The sequence below is a fragment of the Dipodomys merriami genome, unplaced genomic scaffold (genome assembly GCF_024711535.1).
Source record: "Dipodomys merriami isolate MVZ:Mamm:240054 unplaced genomic scaffold, mDipMer1.0.p SCAF_4, whole genome shotgun sequence".
NCBI classification, from domain to species: Eukaryota; Metazoa; Chordata; class Mammalia; order Rodentia; family Heteromyidae; genus Dipodomys; species Dipodomys merriami.
The window spans coordinates 80425194-80440519 of NW_027205603.1; the positions used below are offsets into that span (position 1 = coordinate 80425194).

General features: G+C 35.1%; 1 protein-coding gene across 1 annotated transcript in view; it reads left to right on the plus strand.

The window, feature by feature from the left end:
- LOC138806328 (solute carrier family 22 member 22-like) overlaps positions 1 to 15326 on the plus strand; it is a 28595-nt gene that overhangs the window by 1200 nt on the left and 12069 nt on the right. Inside the window, exons 2-7 of the mRNA XM_069991838.1 lie at positions 650 to 1069; positions 7419 to 7522; positions 9157 to 9311; positions 9746 to 9914; positions 10624 to 10747; positions 14972 to 15087. Of these exons, the coding sequence (XP_069847939.1) occupies positions 671 to 1069; positions 7419 to 7522; positions 9157 to 9311; positions 9746 to 9914; positions 10624 to 10747; positions 14972 to 15087 (1067 nt within the window). The 5' untranslated portion in view covers positions 650 to 670. The remainder of the gene's footprint in view (positions 1 to 649; positions 1070 to 7418; positions 7523 to 9156; positions 9312 to 9745; positions 9915 to 10623; positions 10748 to 14971; positions 15088 to 15326) is intronic.

Genomic DNA, 15326 nt, shown 5'->3' on the forward strand with positions numbered 1-15326 from the left:
TACTTTGCAATTTCATCATCAGGATGCAAGAACTCTCCCTTTTTCACACACTTCTCAACGCATATGTCTTGTATTTGTATAGCCATGTGGAATCTTTATTTGCATATTTGCTGTAAATAATGTATATGGCATACCAATGGATAAGGACTGTGATTATATATGTACTATACATAAATATGTACATTATATATACATGTATGTTATATACCCATATGCATATATGTATATATATGGATGTGTGTGCATGTGTGTATATATGTATATACATATACATATATATATATATATATATATATATATCCACAAACAAAATTATCCAGCCAAAATAATCAAAAAAGGATTTCAACCATTGCTACAATATAAATGACCATGGAACTCTCTATTCATCATTCCATAAGTCAGACACAGAATGAACAACACTGTATGATGTAAGTTACGTGTTGCCTGTATCTCCTAACCTCTTTCTCCAAGAAATAAAACATGGGGTCCTCATTGTAGTTAAAATAATCCAAGTGGTTTCATAACCTTTTATGAAGAAGTTAGAGCAATTTTTCTATTTAACATTTTTCACCTTCAAATCCGGGAAAAACTTTTTAAAGCAGTAAGCTCACTGTTTGATCTCTTGCCGTCTCTACCTCTTGTTCTGCAGCAGATACTCCCAGACCTAGCTATGGCCTTTGAGGAACTTCTACAACAGGTGGGTGACTCTGGAAGGTTTCAGATTTTCACTGCTGTTCTTTTACTATTGTTAAACATGCTGTCAGCCCAGCATGACTTCATGGAGAACTTTACAGCAGCCATCCCTGCTCACCATTGCTCTGTCCACCTCCTCGATCTCAAATCAAAGTCCAACATCACCACAAATCTGACTATGGAAGTTCTGCTGAGGCTCTCCATCCCCCTGGACCCAAACCAGAAGCCTGAGCAGTGTCGTCGCTTCCACCAGACCCAGTGGCAACTCCTAAGTCCCAATGTGTCAGCCGTGAATAACACCGAGCTGGAGACAGAGCCATGCCTGGATGGATGGACCTATGACCAAAGTGTCTTCACTTCAACCATAGTTACTGAGGTTAGTCTCAATAACTAAGGAAAGGAATGAATGAATACACGCGCACACACACGCACACACACATGCACACGCACGCACACAGGTATATTTTAGATAGATATTATACTACCAATGTGAGGAGCTGTAGTTTTTGTCTTTCACTAATACCTTATGGGTTTCCTATTTTATCCTTAGAAAAGAATTACTTCCATGTATTTAGAAAAGTGACATACCCGACTGTCTGCAAAATATTTGAGTGTGATATAGTTATATATTTTGATGACGGGTGATTCTCAGGATTCAGATGGTGGTGGTGAACATCTTAGATCTGTCACTCAGTTTCACAGTTGAGCAGCTATTTGCTATAGTTTGCTATTTGGAACCAGATAATTTTACATCTTGCTTCGTTTACGGCACTCTCAGGTTATTTATTTTTATCTTTGCTAAGTTATCAGATTAGTAATCATCTACATGATATGAAAATAACTTAGAATAGGGTGGTATGCACATATAGGTAAGATATTTAACAACTGAATATCATATAGAATTGTCTGATAAAAATTAGTTTTAGTATTCAAAAATGTTCTTCTATTCATTCAAATATTATGTTTGGGTCATGATAAATATTGTATGTTACTTAATGTATGTTTAAGTTTTCTTCCATAATGCAGAATGAGAGAAAACTGGACAACAGAGTTTTCATTCCTCCTTAATAACTTCATGTCCAGTGGACTGCATTTATTTCTAATCCTTGTCCAGATTTGGTCCATTTAAAATAAATGTTAAGGTTCTTCCACTGTGTAATTTCATTTTTATAAAATATTATTTAAAACTAATTAAACAGAAAGTTTCAAGAAGAAAATAATAGCTCCTCAGGAGGCTGATTCCTCAGGATCCTGTTTCTAGCCAACTCAGGAATATAAATCCAGGAAATTTTTCTTCAATTAGCCATCAAAAAGCCAGAAGTAGAGATGTGATTCCAGTGATAGAGCACTAGCCTTGAACAAAGCCAAGCTGAGCTCACAAGTCCCTGAGTTCAAGATCCAGTATAGAAGAAGAGGAAGGGAAAGAGGGAGGACAAGGTGGGGGAGGGAGAGGAGGGGGAGGAGACAACATTATATAGAAATTTTCCAACTGAAATGTGCTTTGGACAAGTACCTTCAAACACTAACATCACTGAATCCTCATACAATCCTAAAATGTCATCACTCTAGCTACAATTATTGCGATCACACAGAATTTAAGATTCATTAATTTTCTATCTAAAGGATAATATTATACATGGAATCCATATGCTACATATCACTACCAATTTTCATTTTAATAGTTAATTTTTAAAAACATTCCTCTCTATGATTAAGTATTAAGTCATATTTTAAGTAGGTTAGGTATTTAATATTTGTTCCAGTTAAGTTTTCAATGGGTCTAGTTTTTTTTTTTGATAAATAACTTAGGTAAAATTTTAGTAACATCAGACCTTTTTATACCAAATTCAGACTCTTTTAGCATTCATACTTTGTGGATACAGTTTTCATTGTTAACATTAAATTCTAGTTCTGGCTTTCTGTTTAGGTACTTGAGACTTCTTTGAGCAATTTCGTTATGGTGATAATGTGATTATATGATGAATCTAATTAAGGATAATTCCAAAATTATAGCATAAATATTTAGTAACTTTTATATACATTTCAGATTTATAATTAATAAGATAGTCACATAGTTCTCTGTTGTACTAAATTATTTCCTCCTATCATGGTTTTTTTCTAAAATAATTTTATTGTTACTATTAAGATGTTGGAAAGAGGGGTTACCATTTCATGCTAGGTGATGAGTACATTTCTTCTTCGACAATTTCACCCCTTCCTGTACTTTCCCCGAGTTTCCCCTCCCATCTTTGCCCACAAATTTTGTAGTTTATTTTCTATATAGTATTTTCTGAATAACATGATTGCATTTGTTCAACCTTCTCCCTCCATTTCTGTGTCCCTTTTTGCCCCTCTTAATAAAACATTTTTTTATTTTTTTGTATATTTTTATTGTAAAAATACTGTACAGAGGGGTTACAGTTAGATGAGCAAGGAAATGAGTACATTTCCTATGGAGCATTGTTGCCTCCTCCTTTGTTTTCCCCCTACCATCCCTTTCCTTCCACCTCCAAAACTACTCCCTACCCCCTCACCCCTTCCCCCAACCCTACCCACCCACCAACTTTGTAAAGTTAGTTTTCAACATAGTGTCTTGTACATCTCATTGTTACAATGGGACTATTTGTTTCCTTATTTAAGCATTTTGTTTTTTCCCTTCCCCTCCCCAAATTAGAGAAGTGTATATACAAGATGCAGGGCACTGACATCAAATACAGTGAAAACAAGAGTTATACTGTGGGGGAGGAACATGCAAAGAAACAAAAACATCACATGGTACATTATAAATACGTTAGAAACAATAGCAAGAAAAAAAAGATATTTGTGTCCCTATCTTGGGGTTCATTTCACTAAACATCGTCTTCTATGGTCATATGTACATAGCTTTTGACCTTTTCTGCTTGTTCTACACATGGACTAGTTATTGCAAATAAAGGAAACCATGGAACCTATGTTTCTTTGGGCCTGGCTTACTTCACTTAATATAATTTTTTCCAAGTATTTCCATTTCCTGACAAATGGGGCAATGTCATTCTTTCTGATTGAGGCATAGAATTCCATTGTGTGTAAGTATATATATATATATATATATATATATATATATATATATATATATATATATGTATGTATATATGTATATATATACATATATATATATATATACATATATACATATATATATATACACATTTTATTGATCCATTCATCTACTGAAGGGCATCTGGGTTGTTGGTTCCATATCTTAGCTATGATAAATAATGCTATGATAAACATAGTTGCGCTGGTAGCCTTATATGGCCTTGCCAAACAACAATTTAAAAAAATGTTTCCATTTCCTAGAATTGGTTTTGATAGATAATGTTATAAATGTTCAGAAGAGTTACACCCTTGAGTTCCTCACCTAAGAGTATCCTCATTTATTTTCACTGTTTTTGTGTGAATTTCTAGAGTCCTATATAAGTTATCATGTCCAGTTGTAGTTTAGATCTACCTTCCTCAAATGAGAGAAAACATGTACCATTTGTCTCTCTGAGCTTGGCTTAACTCACTTAACATGATTTGTTTTAAGTCCATCCATTTCCCTGCAAATGACATGAGTAAATTGCATTGTGCATAATGTACTACATTATGCACATCCATCATATTGTAGGGCATCTGGACTGTTTCCATAGCTTGGCTATTGTGAATGGTGTGAATGTGCAGGTGTCTTTACCGTATCCTGACTTGCAATGTTCTGGGAAGATGCCCAAGAATTGAATGGCTGGGTAATAGGGAAGTTCTTTTTTGAGGAACCTCCAGACTGCCATCCAGAGTTGTTGTACTAGTTTACATTCCTACTCACAGTGCACGAGGGTTCCTTTGTCCCCACATCCCTGCCAACATTTGTTGTTTGAATTATTGATGTTTGCCAATCTACCTGGGGTGAAGAATTATTTTTATCTGCATTTCTTCATGTGTTTATTTGCTATTCTTGCTTCTTCTGTGAAGTCTCTCTTTAGCTCCTTTGCCCATTTATTGGTTGGTTTATTAGTTTGGTTTATTAAAGTTGAACTCCTTGGATATTTTGGATATTAGTCCTCTAATGGATGTATGGCTGGTAAAGATCTCCCAGTCTATTGACTATCTTTCTAGTTTACTAACTATGTCCTTTGCTGTGCAGAAACTTTTTATTTTGATACAATTTCATTTGTCAAGTCTCTCTCCTGCCATGCCCCTGAGACTCATTTTCAAAAACTTCCTGCTTATGCCTATCAGTTTTTATGTTTCTCCTACTCCATCTTGCAGTAGTTTCAAAGTTTCAGCTCTCACATTGAGATCTTTGATACACCTTCAGATGATATTGGTGCATGGTCACAAAAAGAGATCCACTTTTAGTTTTCTACATATGGGCCCAGTTTTCCCAGTATCAATTATTTAAGAGGCTATTATTTTCCCACAGTATATTTTTGGCTCCCTTGTCAAATATCATAGAACTGTAAGTATATGGCTTTATTTCTGGGTCTTCTAGTCTGTTTCCTCCCATTATGTTTTAAGTTGTAAAGTAACAATCATTTTCAACTTCACATTAATGTGTACTCTATAAAAGTTTTGTGTTTATTGTTTATATAGCAACTGAAGATCTGGTATTTACCTATCAACACATACTCAACTAATTTTGCATTTGTATATACTTATATTATTGTCAAAATTTAGTTTGGTAACATTTGCCACAGACTTCAATGTATATGAATCTATCTTTTCCAGGCACTGGTGGTTCATAATAACTACTCAAAAGGTTGAGGTCTGAGAATCGTAGTTCAAAGCCATCCCAGGCAGGAAAGTCCTTGGGACTCTTATCTCCAATTAACCACCAGAAAACCAAAAGTGGAGCTGTGGATCAGAGGATAGAGCACTAGCCTTGAGCTTAAAAGAGCTCAGGGACAGTGCCCAGGCCCTGAGTTCAAGCCTCATGACCAACAACTAAAAATAAAAATAAATAATCCATATTTAATCTTTCAGGAGGAAATATGCAAGGAACTTGTTGAAATAAATCTTCAAACTCACTCATTTTATAGAGAATCAAGAGATGCTGAAGTGCTGATGGAGGTTATCCCCTGTAGCTAGCCATGCATACAATTCCACTTCTCTACCTCTGATCTTTGCTTGGGAGCATTGCTTCATCACACAAGCTTAAATTTAACAAAAGCTAGATCATAGTTCAATCTTGGGACATTGGTTATTAATTTAACAAGATCTAAGTACACCCTTATTAGATAAGAGGTTTTCTGCAGTGTTGTAAGTGAGGAGAGAATAATAAGATCCTTTGATTTAATAGAATACTTTGCATTAATTCAAGTGACAACTTGTTCAATTTTGCCCTTACCCTCATCTTTCACATCTCAGTACCTCTTTCTAAGTTTAAACTTGGCAGGCACTTTGACCAATTTTTTCTTTCTCACAAAAGAAAGTAACTTAGGCACAGGGTTGTACACAATTTTCATCTTCAGATTTTCTGGAACAAATTGTTTTTCTGTCTTATAAATGCCACCCAAGTGTACAATAGCATTCCTACTATGGCGTCATCTAGAACTCCCTTCATTTCCTCAGTACTGCCACAAGAACTTCTCATCAACCCACATACAATGATAATCATTGCTCAATATACATCAGGGGATTTCTATAGCTTTTAGGAAAACAAAAGCAAGAAATCACTTTATAAAAATCTTTGTCATATACTTCCTTTCTATATTCTAATCATACACCATTCCTATTCCTTGTTTCTCTGAGTATCAAAAACATTTGTCACCAAATTCTATACAATTTCTACCACCATAGTTATGGCTGCACAGTCTACATGTGCATGTTTGTTATATGTTTCTCCTTTTTAAAACATGTCCTCTTTATCTAGCTTCATACTAGTTTTATTCATGTCTCTGTTTAATGTTTTTCTTCCTAACTGCCTTTGCTTCTTGGTCTCTTTGCACTGCAAAGAGAAACACTTCAAGAAGCTGCTGTGTTCATGGGATGTACTTCCCTTGAGATCTTTTTTAAGTTCTATTGCATCTTCTCTTGAATGCCAACTCCAACAGGTTTGCTGGAAATAGGTCATATCTGTTTCTTTCATGCTTTCCTCTATTTTTCTTCTGCTTTATTTCACCCCAACTTATTAATTTGCCAGTGTGTTTACATTGTACATGATATGATTCCACACTTAAAATCATTCTCTCTTTATGGTGTTCTTCAGATTATGCATTATACTTCTGGTCACTGACTTCATTTGACCTCTTATATTTTCATTTAAAAGAATGCATTTTTGTCTTGATAATGGAAATTAAGAAATGACTCTTTTCAAAGTATGTTTCTTTCTGTTTATGAAACACAGACTTCAGTCCCATAGGTGAGTATTTGTTTCTCTCTGTATTATGATGAAAGAGCAATTTGTGCTATGAACTGAGGGATCATGAACTGCCCTTTCGTTACAAATTATTATGTTATAAATGTAATTAGTTATTACAGTCTTCTTTTGCAATGGAGGTTTCAGTCTCTATTATGAGTATTACAAAGATTTTTTTTTTACAAATTACTTGTCCATATATTCTAGTCCAGTACATAGAATAGCCCTTGTCTACATTAACAAACATGTTTTGATATTCTTTTTCTTCACACTAACCATTTATTCATGAATTCTATTCATGACCTTTGTTCAAATCACATTTTGAATAATGTTCTTCTTCCCTATTTTCCAGTGGGACTTGGTATGCGATTTTCAATCATTCAGATACTTTGCACAGACCATCTCCCTAGCAGGGCATTTGGTGGGCAGTCCTATATCTGGCATCTTTGGTGACAAGTAAGTTTCATCTTCTGAACAAGAACCATCTGCCAACTAAATACAATTTAAAGACTGTACACATTTTCCTAGAAATTTTGCAGCTCAACAGAAGATGAGTACACAGAATACCAAAGCCAAATGATGTCGATATGATTCAACAAAATAAGAAATTTTGAAAGGCAAGAACTGAGGTTTGTGCTTTAGATGACAGAGTTTAGGATTCAAATAAGGAGGGAGCCTTAAGCTAACTTATAAAAGCTTGAAAATTCCAAAGGAGGAGGAAGGTATAAAAAAAGTGGAAATGTGAAAAATTGAAACAGAGTAATTAGTATGACAGATTGTCAAGATCCAAAAAGATATTTACTAACTGTCACTCTCTAAAAAGTGTGAAAACAGTATTTTTATGTTATTCTTAAATTGAGAAGTGGGTATAACCAGGAAATTGTAGCAACTTGAAAGAATCTAGGTAGCTATTTATAATGTATAAAGTATGTTTAATATAATGATTTAAGAAAATTAATTTGTAGTCAGACTTAAAGATACTTGATGAAAGCAGGAAAAAATGTAGAACTACAATCATTGATGAAACAATTATTGAGAATTTGTCTAAAAAAACTGAAGATAAAAATCTAGGGAAGGGATAATCAAAGTTAATAGCAAGGCATATTTAAAACAAGCAGATTGAGTTGATTACAATACTCTTAGTAGGAAGACAAATGCAATTATTATAGTGAAGAAGAGAGGTGAAAACAAAGTAGTAGTGACTCCTGAATGACACTGGCTTTGATGGCAATAGGATCACAAATACAGAAACGAATCTGAAATCTAATGTATCTAAAATGAACAAACATGCACATTTAGGACAAACTTGCTGCATCTTATCCATAAACAAATCAACTGCAGATCATAATATTGTTAAACAAATGCAAAAAGCTGGGAGTTAGTATCCACCATGAGAATCTTTCTGTATTCATTCAAAATATGGCATTTTATCACTCTATCAGTAAGATAAAAAATAATAAATTTCAAATATTTATAACTTATTTTCCACTTACATGTGATAGCAGTTACAAAGAATTGCAATGAAGATGATAGGAGTCAATTGACAAAATATATCACCATTGTCTTCATCAATAATGAGAACAAAAAGTTAAAAGACTAAAGATCATAGCTAATGAATTCTTTTTTTCTGAGAATTAGAAACACAGAGCACTTTAACTTTTTTGCCTTATTTAAAAAATATATCTAGTGGATTTGAAAGGTAAAATCTAAATACCTTCACAAAGTGCTTCATGTTCTTTGGCTTTAGGTCATAATATATTCTCTTAAATTTAATGCTCATTTTATACCATTGGGCAAAAAGGAATGTGGCATGATACCACCAACATATTTATGATTTTCAGAATAATTATTTTTGAAAATACATGCTATAGATTCTACTTTATTGAAATCATAGAATTATTATTTCAATTACAATACTTGAATACAATATATGTTTTGTTTTCATTTCTATTGTCATCCAATTGGAGGTGACAATGTGCATTTGGAAAACTAGTTTTCAAAATGTTATGGAAGTTCTCCTGGAAAGCCCTAATGATATGAAAAGATACTTGTTATATGTTATTTTATTAAATGAACAACTATTTCCACAGGTTTGGACGGAAACCATTGTTGGTTGCTGCTGGCTTAAGTTTTGGAATTCTGGGCTTCGCCTGTGCATTTGCACCCTCCTTCTCTCTTTACTGCCTTTTGAGATTCCTGATGTCTGCCTGCTTGAGTGCCTTGCAAAACAGTAGCTTGGCCCTTCGTGAGTTTGCCTTCATAAAAAACCTGTTTTTTTTAATATATATCTATATATATATATTATTGTAACGATACTATACAGAGAGGGTTACAGCTACATGAGCAAGGTAATGAGTCCATTTCCTATCCAGCATTGTTACCCTTCCTTTGTTTTTCTCCTACCATCCCTTTCCTCCCCACCTCCCCAACTCCTTCCTCCTCCCAAACCTCCCCTCCCCGCAATATTATAACGTTCGTTTTGTCTTGTACATCTTGTTGTTACAATGGGTCATCCTGTATCCTTATTTCAGCATTTTGTTATTTCCCTTCCCCTCCCCAAATTAGAAAAATGTATATACAAGATGCAGGACACAAGAATCAAATACAGTGTCACACATAAGTTTTATTTCACTTGTCAGCATCTTTCTTTTGTGGTACTGAATATCTTAATTTGTTTAGTTTTAGAAAATACTTCACAAAAATGGTTTCCTATAATTGTAACAATGAAAGGATTATCTTTGAGTGCTAACCAAGCATTACTTGCCGGACTGGCTTATTCTATCCGAGACTGGCACAAGCTCCAACTGGCCAACACCTTGCCCTACTTCATTGTGTCTTTGTTTGTCTGGTATGTGTCTACCTTAGGTGCTTAACCTAAGTGATTGTGATTTCATGAAAGTTTGGTTATCTCTACAAACATTTTTGCGTGTAAGACTCAATAATGGAATAAAAATCTACATGAAAAAGTCAGTTCTACTAGAATGAGTTATCTCATAAATTCATAAACTTAGATAAATGGTTCCATCACATTTGCATTTAAATATTTTTGTTTTCACTTTCGTTCTTGAGATTCTTCTCACATTATCCCACTAAACAAATATTCCTAACTGAGAGCCATTGATAGAGCTTTTGATGATGATTCTTCTAAGAGACAAAATAATCTTTTCATTTCCAAAGCACTTTTTCTGATGCTCACCAAATTTTGGTTAATCTTCTCAGTGATACAATATTGAGTAACACTAAAATTTATATTATAAATGTTTATAATGTTGCAAAATTTATTACAAATTAGACTCATGTATGGAACTTGCAATCGTGTCTTGTACAAAAAGAAACCCCAGAACAGCACATGAAAATGGAAATATATTTAGTATTTGAATCAGAAAATATTTAATTAGGAATCAAATTTTTCAATATTCCTGTTTTAAAGGATTATGAGTGAGAATTGATCAAGACGTGCTATTTTTCAGTTGGAGGGATCAAGTACATTGGAGAGTTGTTTCTTTCCAGTAAGGGCATCTCTGATCCTCTTAACACTTCCTTCTGTCTATATGTAGTTGTGTCGCAGAATCAGTCCCTTGGCTCATGACAACTGGGAAAACAGAACATGCCTTAAGAGAACTACAAAGAATTGCCAGAATCAATGGAAAGAAAGATGTTGCACCAAGTCTGACTACGATGGTAAGGGAAACATGATTGCTATTTCTTCAGCTATATTCCTCTCCAATGCCAATGAGATGAAAGGGATTGGTCAAATAATTAATCAACATAGCCAACAAAAATGTAAGAAGTCAGAACAGATGTAAACACCGAGGGTCAGTGTGGTGCCCTTTGTGTATACATGGTATTTGTGACTTCCCAAAGTGACTGAGAGTATGACGGGAATTTTAGAAGCATTGGATAAGGGCAGATGTACAGGTGTTTCAAGAGTCCAGATTGTGTGGATTTTGCTGAGTATCAAAGGAACTGAGAAAGCTCGGTTGTACTGTGACTCTTCCTTTGTAATTCTCGGCAGTCAGGATCTTCTCATTATCCTCTGTCATGCTATCCCTGCTGATGAGTTATGCAAAAACATACTGAAACTCGACTTTCGCTGTCATCTTTCTGCTGAAGGAATACTTGGGAAATGTGATGTGTTACATGTTCTCCATTCATCTCATGGCAGAAATAACATGTCAATCATCCACCTGTCACATACATCTGAAATGATTTGGAGAATTTGAGCTTAAGGTTGCAACAAATTAATTCCAAGAAAAGTATTTTAAATTCTATTCAATATGCATCTTCAATACCTTCTAAATGAGAAAGCATGATCAAACAAAACACATCAGGGCATTTTATTGTTGCTGTTATTTGGGGGGGGTTATTTATTTATTTATTTATTATTTATTGCTAGTCCTAGGCCTTCATCTCAGGGCCTGGGCTCTGTCCCTGAGCCTCTCTGTGCTCAAGGCTAGCACTCTACTACTTGAGACACAGCGCCACTTCCAGATTTTTTCTGCTTATGTGGTACTGAGGAATTGAACTCAGGGCTTCATGCATGCTAGGCAAGCACTTTACCACTAAACCACATTCCCAGCCCCATGAGGATTTTCTTTTCTTTCTTTTTTTTTGTTTAAAGAGGACTCTGTTTTCTCTTATGTCTACAGAAGTTAGGTTATATCACAAGTCAAAATGCATTTTGGATTTCTTGACAGATTTGTGTGACTAGTCAATCACAATCATTATACACATTTAGAGGAAAAGTGAAGTTCAAGGAGCATGAATTGGTCCAAGAGAATACATGACAGACCTAAGAAGAAATGATCGAATGAAATGCATTACATATTTGAGTGCATGGTGTCTGCAACTGGAAGTGTGGTAGAAATAAAACCACATATGAGCATGCTGTTACATTACCGTATTGTAAACTGATAAAGGGTCTATAAAACTGGTTAGCTAAAAGTATTTGTAAATACCTAATATATAAAGATAGTATGGTAAATAATATATTTGTGCTTACTTTGTGAATATAGAAGACAGATTGTGTACACAAAATGAAGAGAGATCCTAAACATATAGAAATCTTCAACAGTATAATAGAAATATTTCTCATAGAAAGTGTGGCTGAAATTAGGAAAGCAACTCCATTTGTAATAGCCCCACAAAAAATAAAATACCTAGGAATTAACTTAACTAAAGAAGTGAAGGACCTCTATGATGAAAACTTTAAAATCTTGAAAAAGGAAATCAACACAGAACTAAAAAAATGGCAAAGCCTCCCTTGCTCCTGGATTGGAAAGATTAACATCATGAAAATGGCAGTACTTCCCAAGGCTATCTACAATTTCAACGCAATACCTATCAAAATTCCAACCTCATTCTTCAAGGAAATAGAAGAGGCAATCCAAAAATTCATATGGAACAATAAAAGACCCCGAATAGCAAAAACGCTCCTCAACGGAAAGAACACTGCTGGAGGAATATCAATACCAAACTTCAAACTCTACTATAAAGCCATAGTAATCAAAACAGCTTGGTATTGGCATAAGAACAGACCTCAGGACCAATGGAATAGAATTGAAAACCCAGAAATGAACCTACAGACATATAGCCATCTAATCTTCGACAAGGGAGATAAAACAATAGAATGGAACAAAGACAGCCTCTTCAGTAAATGGTGCTGGCAAAATTGGTTAACTACATGTAGAAAACTAAAGCTAGATCCTTATATATCACCCTGCACCAGAATCAACTCCAAATGGATCAAAGACCTTGAAGTCAAAGCAGACACTCTGAAAACATTACAGGATGGAATAGGAGAAACCCTAGGTCTCCTTGGCTCAGGCTGAAATTTTTTGAATAGAGACCCGGAAACAAAACAAATCAAAGAAAGGTTGGACAAATGGGATTGCATAAAGTTGCAGAGCTTCTGCAGGGCAAATGACATAGCTAGCAAGATCAATAGAAAGCCCACGGATTGGGAGAAGATCTTTACTAGCCATACAACGGACAAGGGTCTCATATCTAAAATATACTTGGAACTCAAAAAATTAAACCCCCCAACAACAAATCCTCAAAGAAACAACTGCCCAATATATAAGCGGGCGAAAGACTTAAAGAGAAACTTCTCTGAAGAAGAAAGAAGGATGGCCAATAGACACATGAAGAAATGTTCAACATCCCTAGCCATAAAAGAAATGCAAATCAAAACAACATTGAGATATCACCTCACTCCAGTTAGAATGGCAAAAATCAAGAACTCTAACAACAACAGATGCTGGAGGGGATGTGGACAGAAAGGAACCTTACTTCATTGTTGGTGGGAATGTAAACTTGTTCAACCACTTTGGAAAGCAGTATGGAGGTTCCTCAAAAGACTTCACATAGAACTCCCCTATGACCCAGCAATCCCACTTTTGGGCATTTACCCAAATGTTTACAAACAAGACCACACTAAAGCTACCAGCACAACTATGTTTATTGCAGCATTATTTACCATAGCTAAGATATGGAACCAACCCAGATGCCCCTCAGTAAATGAATGGATCAAGAAAATGTGGTATATATACACAATGGAATTCTATGCCTCCATCAGAAAGAATGACATTGCCCCATTTGTTAGGAAATTGAAAGACTTGGAAGAAAATTATATTAAGTGAAGTAAGCCAGGCCCAAAGAAACATAGGTCCCATGGTTTCCCTTATTTGCAATATCTAGTATATGCATGAGTCAAGCGGAAAAGATCAGATAATGTGATGTCAGGAAAATGAACCCTTAGATATGTATTTTAATGTTTTTTTTTCTTTCATGCATGTGTTTCTAACGCATTTATAAGATTATCTCTTTGTTGCTTTGTATGTCCCTCCCCCACAGTATAACCCCTGCTTTCACTATATTTGATGTCAGTATAACTTGAGGAGGAGATGGGGAAAAAACAGTTGTTTAAGGATACAGGTGGACCTGTTGCAACAATGAGAAGTACAAGTTGTCATGTCCAAAACGAGCTTTACAATGTCGGTGCGGGCGGGGGGGGGGGAATGGGGGGGAAGGAGAAGGATTGGGATTGGGGGGGAGAGGGGAGGCTGGGAAGGGACGTGAAGGGTAAACAAAGGAGGAGGCTGCAATGCTTGGTAAGAAATGTACGCATTATCCTGCCCATGTAATTGTAACCCCTCTGTACAGTATGTTCACAAATAAAATAAAATTTAAAAAAAAGAAATATTTCTCATAGTTCATCAAGAATAAGGCAAAGATTTACCACCGTGGAAATACAGATTATTAATGCAAAGAGAAATTCTTAGGAAAGCAAGTTGTTGTGTTCATGTTATTGACATTCAGGGGACAGATCCAAGAAAAGTACACCACTAATTTCCAATAAGCAACAAATAATTTTACGACTATAAGAATCATTGTAATTCCTAAAATGATTTTGATCACTTGGACTTAGTTTGCTCTGAGCATTGGTAGCCTCTGCCTATAATCCTAGCATCTCATGAGGATGAGTTCACAGTTTAGGTTTCAAAGCTAGTCTTCAGAGAAAGGTTTGTGAGGCTCCATGAACAAGCAAAAATCCACACTGGAGAGATGGCTCAAGTGGTAGCCTAGCAAATGAGCCAGCACATAAAGAGGTAACAAGGCCCTGAACTCAAACTCCAGTACTGATTTTTAAAATGTCAATTTATAACACAAGCATATTTTAAACAGTTTAAAAAGTATTTTTTACAGTGTTGTAAATTACTTCATCTTTTCTTGGATCCTTTGAATAAGCATCGAAACCAATGAGATTTACCCAATAATCAATTTGGCTTTGTTTGAAGGTGAAAAGACAAAAGCTATAGGAAGCTGTAAGAACGATTTGAAAATAAAGATCCCCTTTTACTGAAACTAAATAGTTTTGTGTTTTGCTTTCGTTTCTTCTTGAAGGTAGTAAGATCCAAAAGGAAGAAAGAATTGAATGAAACAAGAAGTCACTCCAGAATAGCAGAGGTTATTGTTAATCCCACAGTGGTTAGGACAGCCATATTTGCATCCAGTTTGACGTGAGTAATTTGTCATTTTATGTAGTAACACATGTTCAATCATTTTAATATCATGTGAAGCCTTTTAAGAATGTCTTGTTTAAAAGGATATTTTCCTCCTTCATTCATAAAGTGGAAAAAGGTAATACAAAGAGAATCACATATCTGTGCAATTCCACAAGGAATCAACTTTACCAAACAGGGTCATGGGCTGGTAACATATCATAGCAACTGGAGGAATCAAAACAGCAAAATGCAAG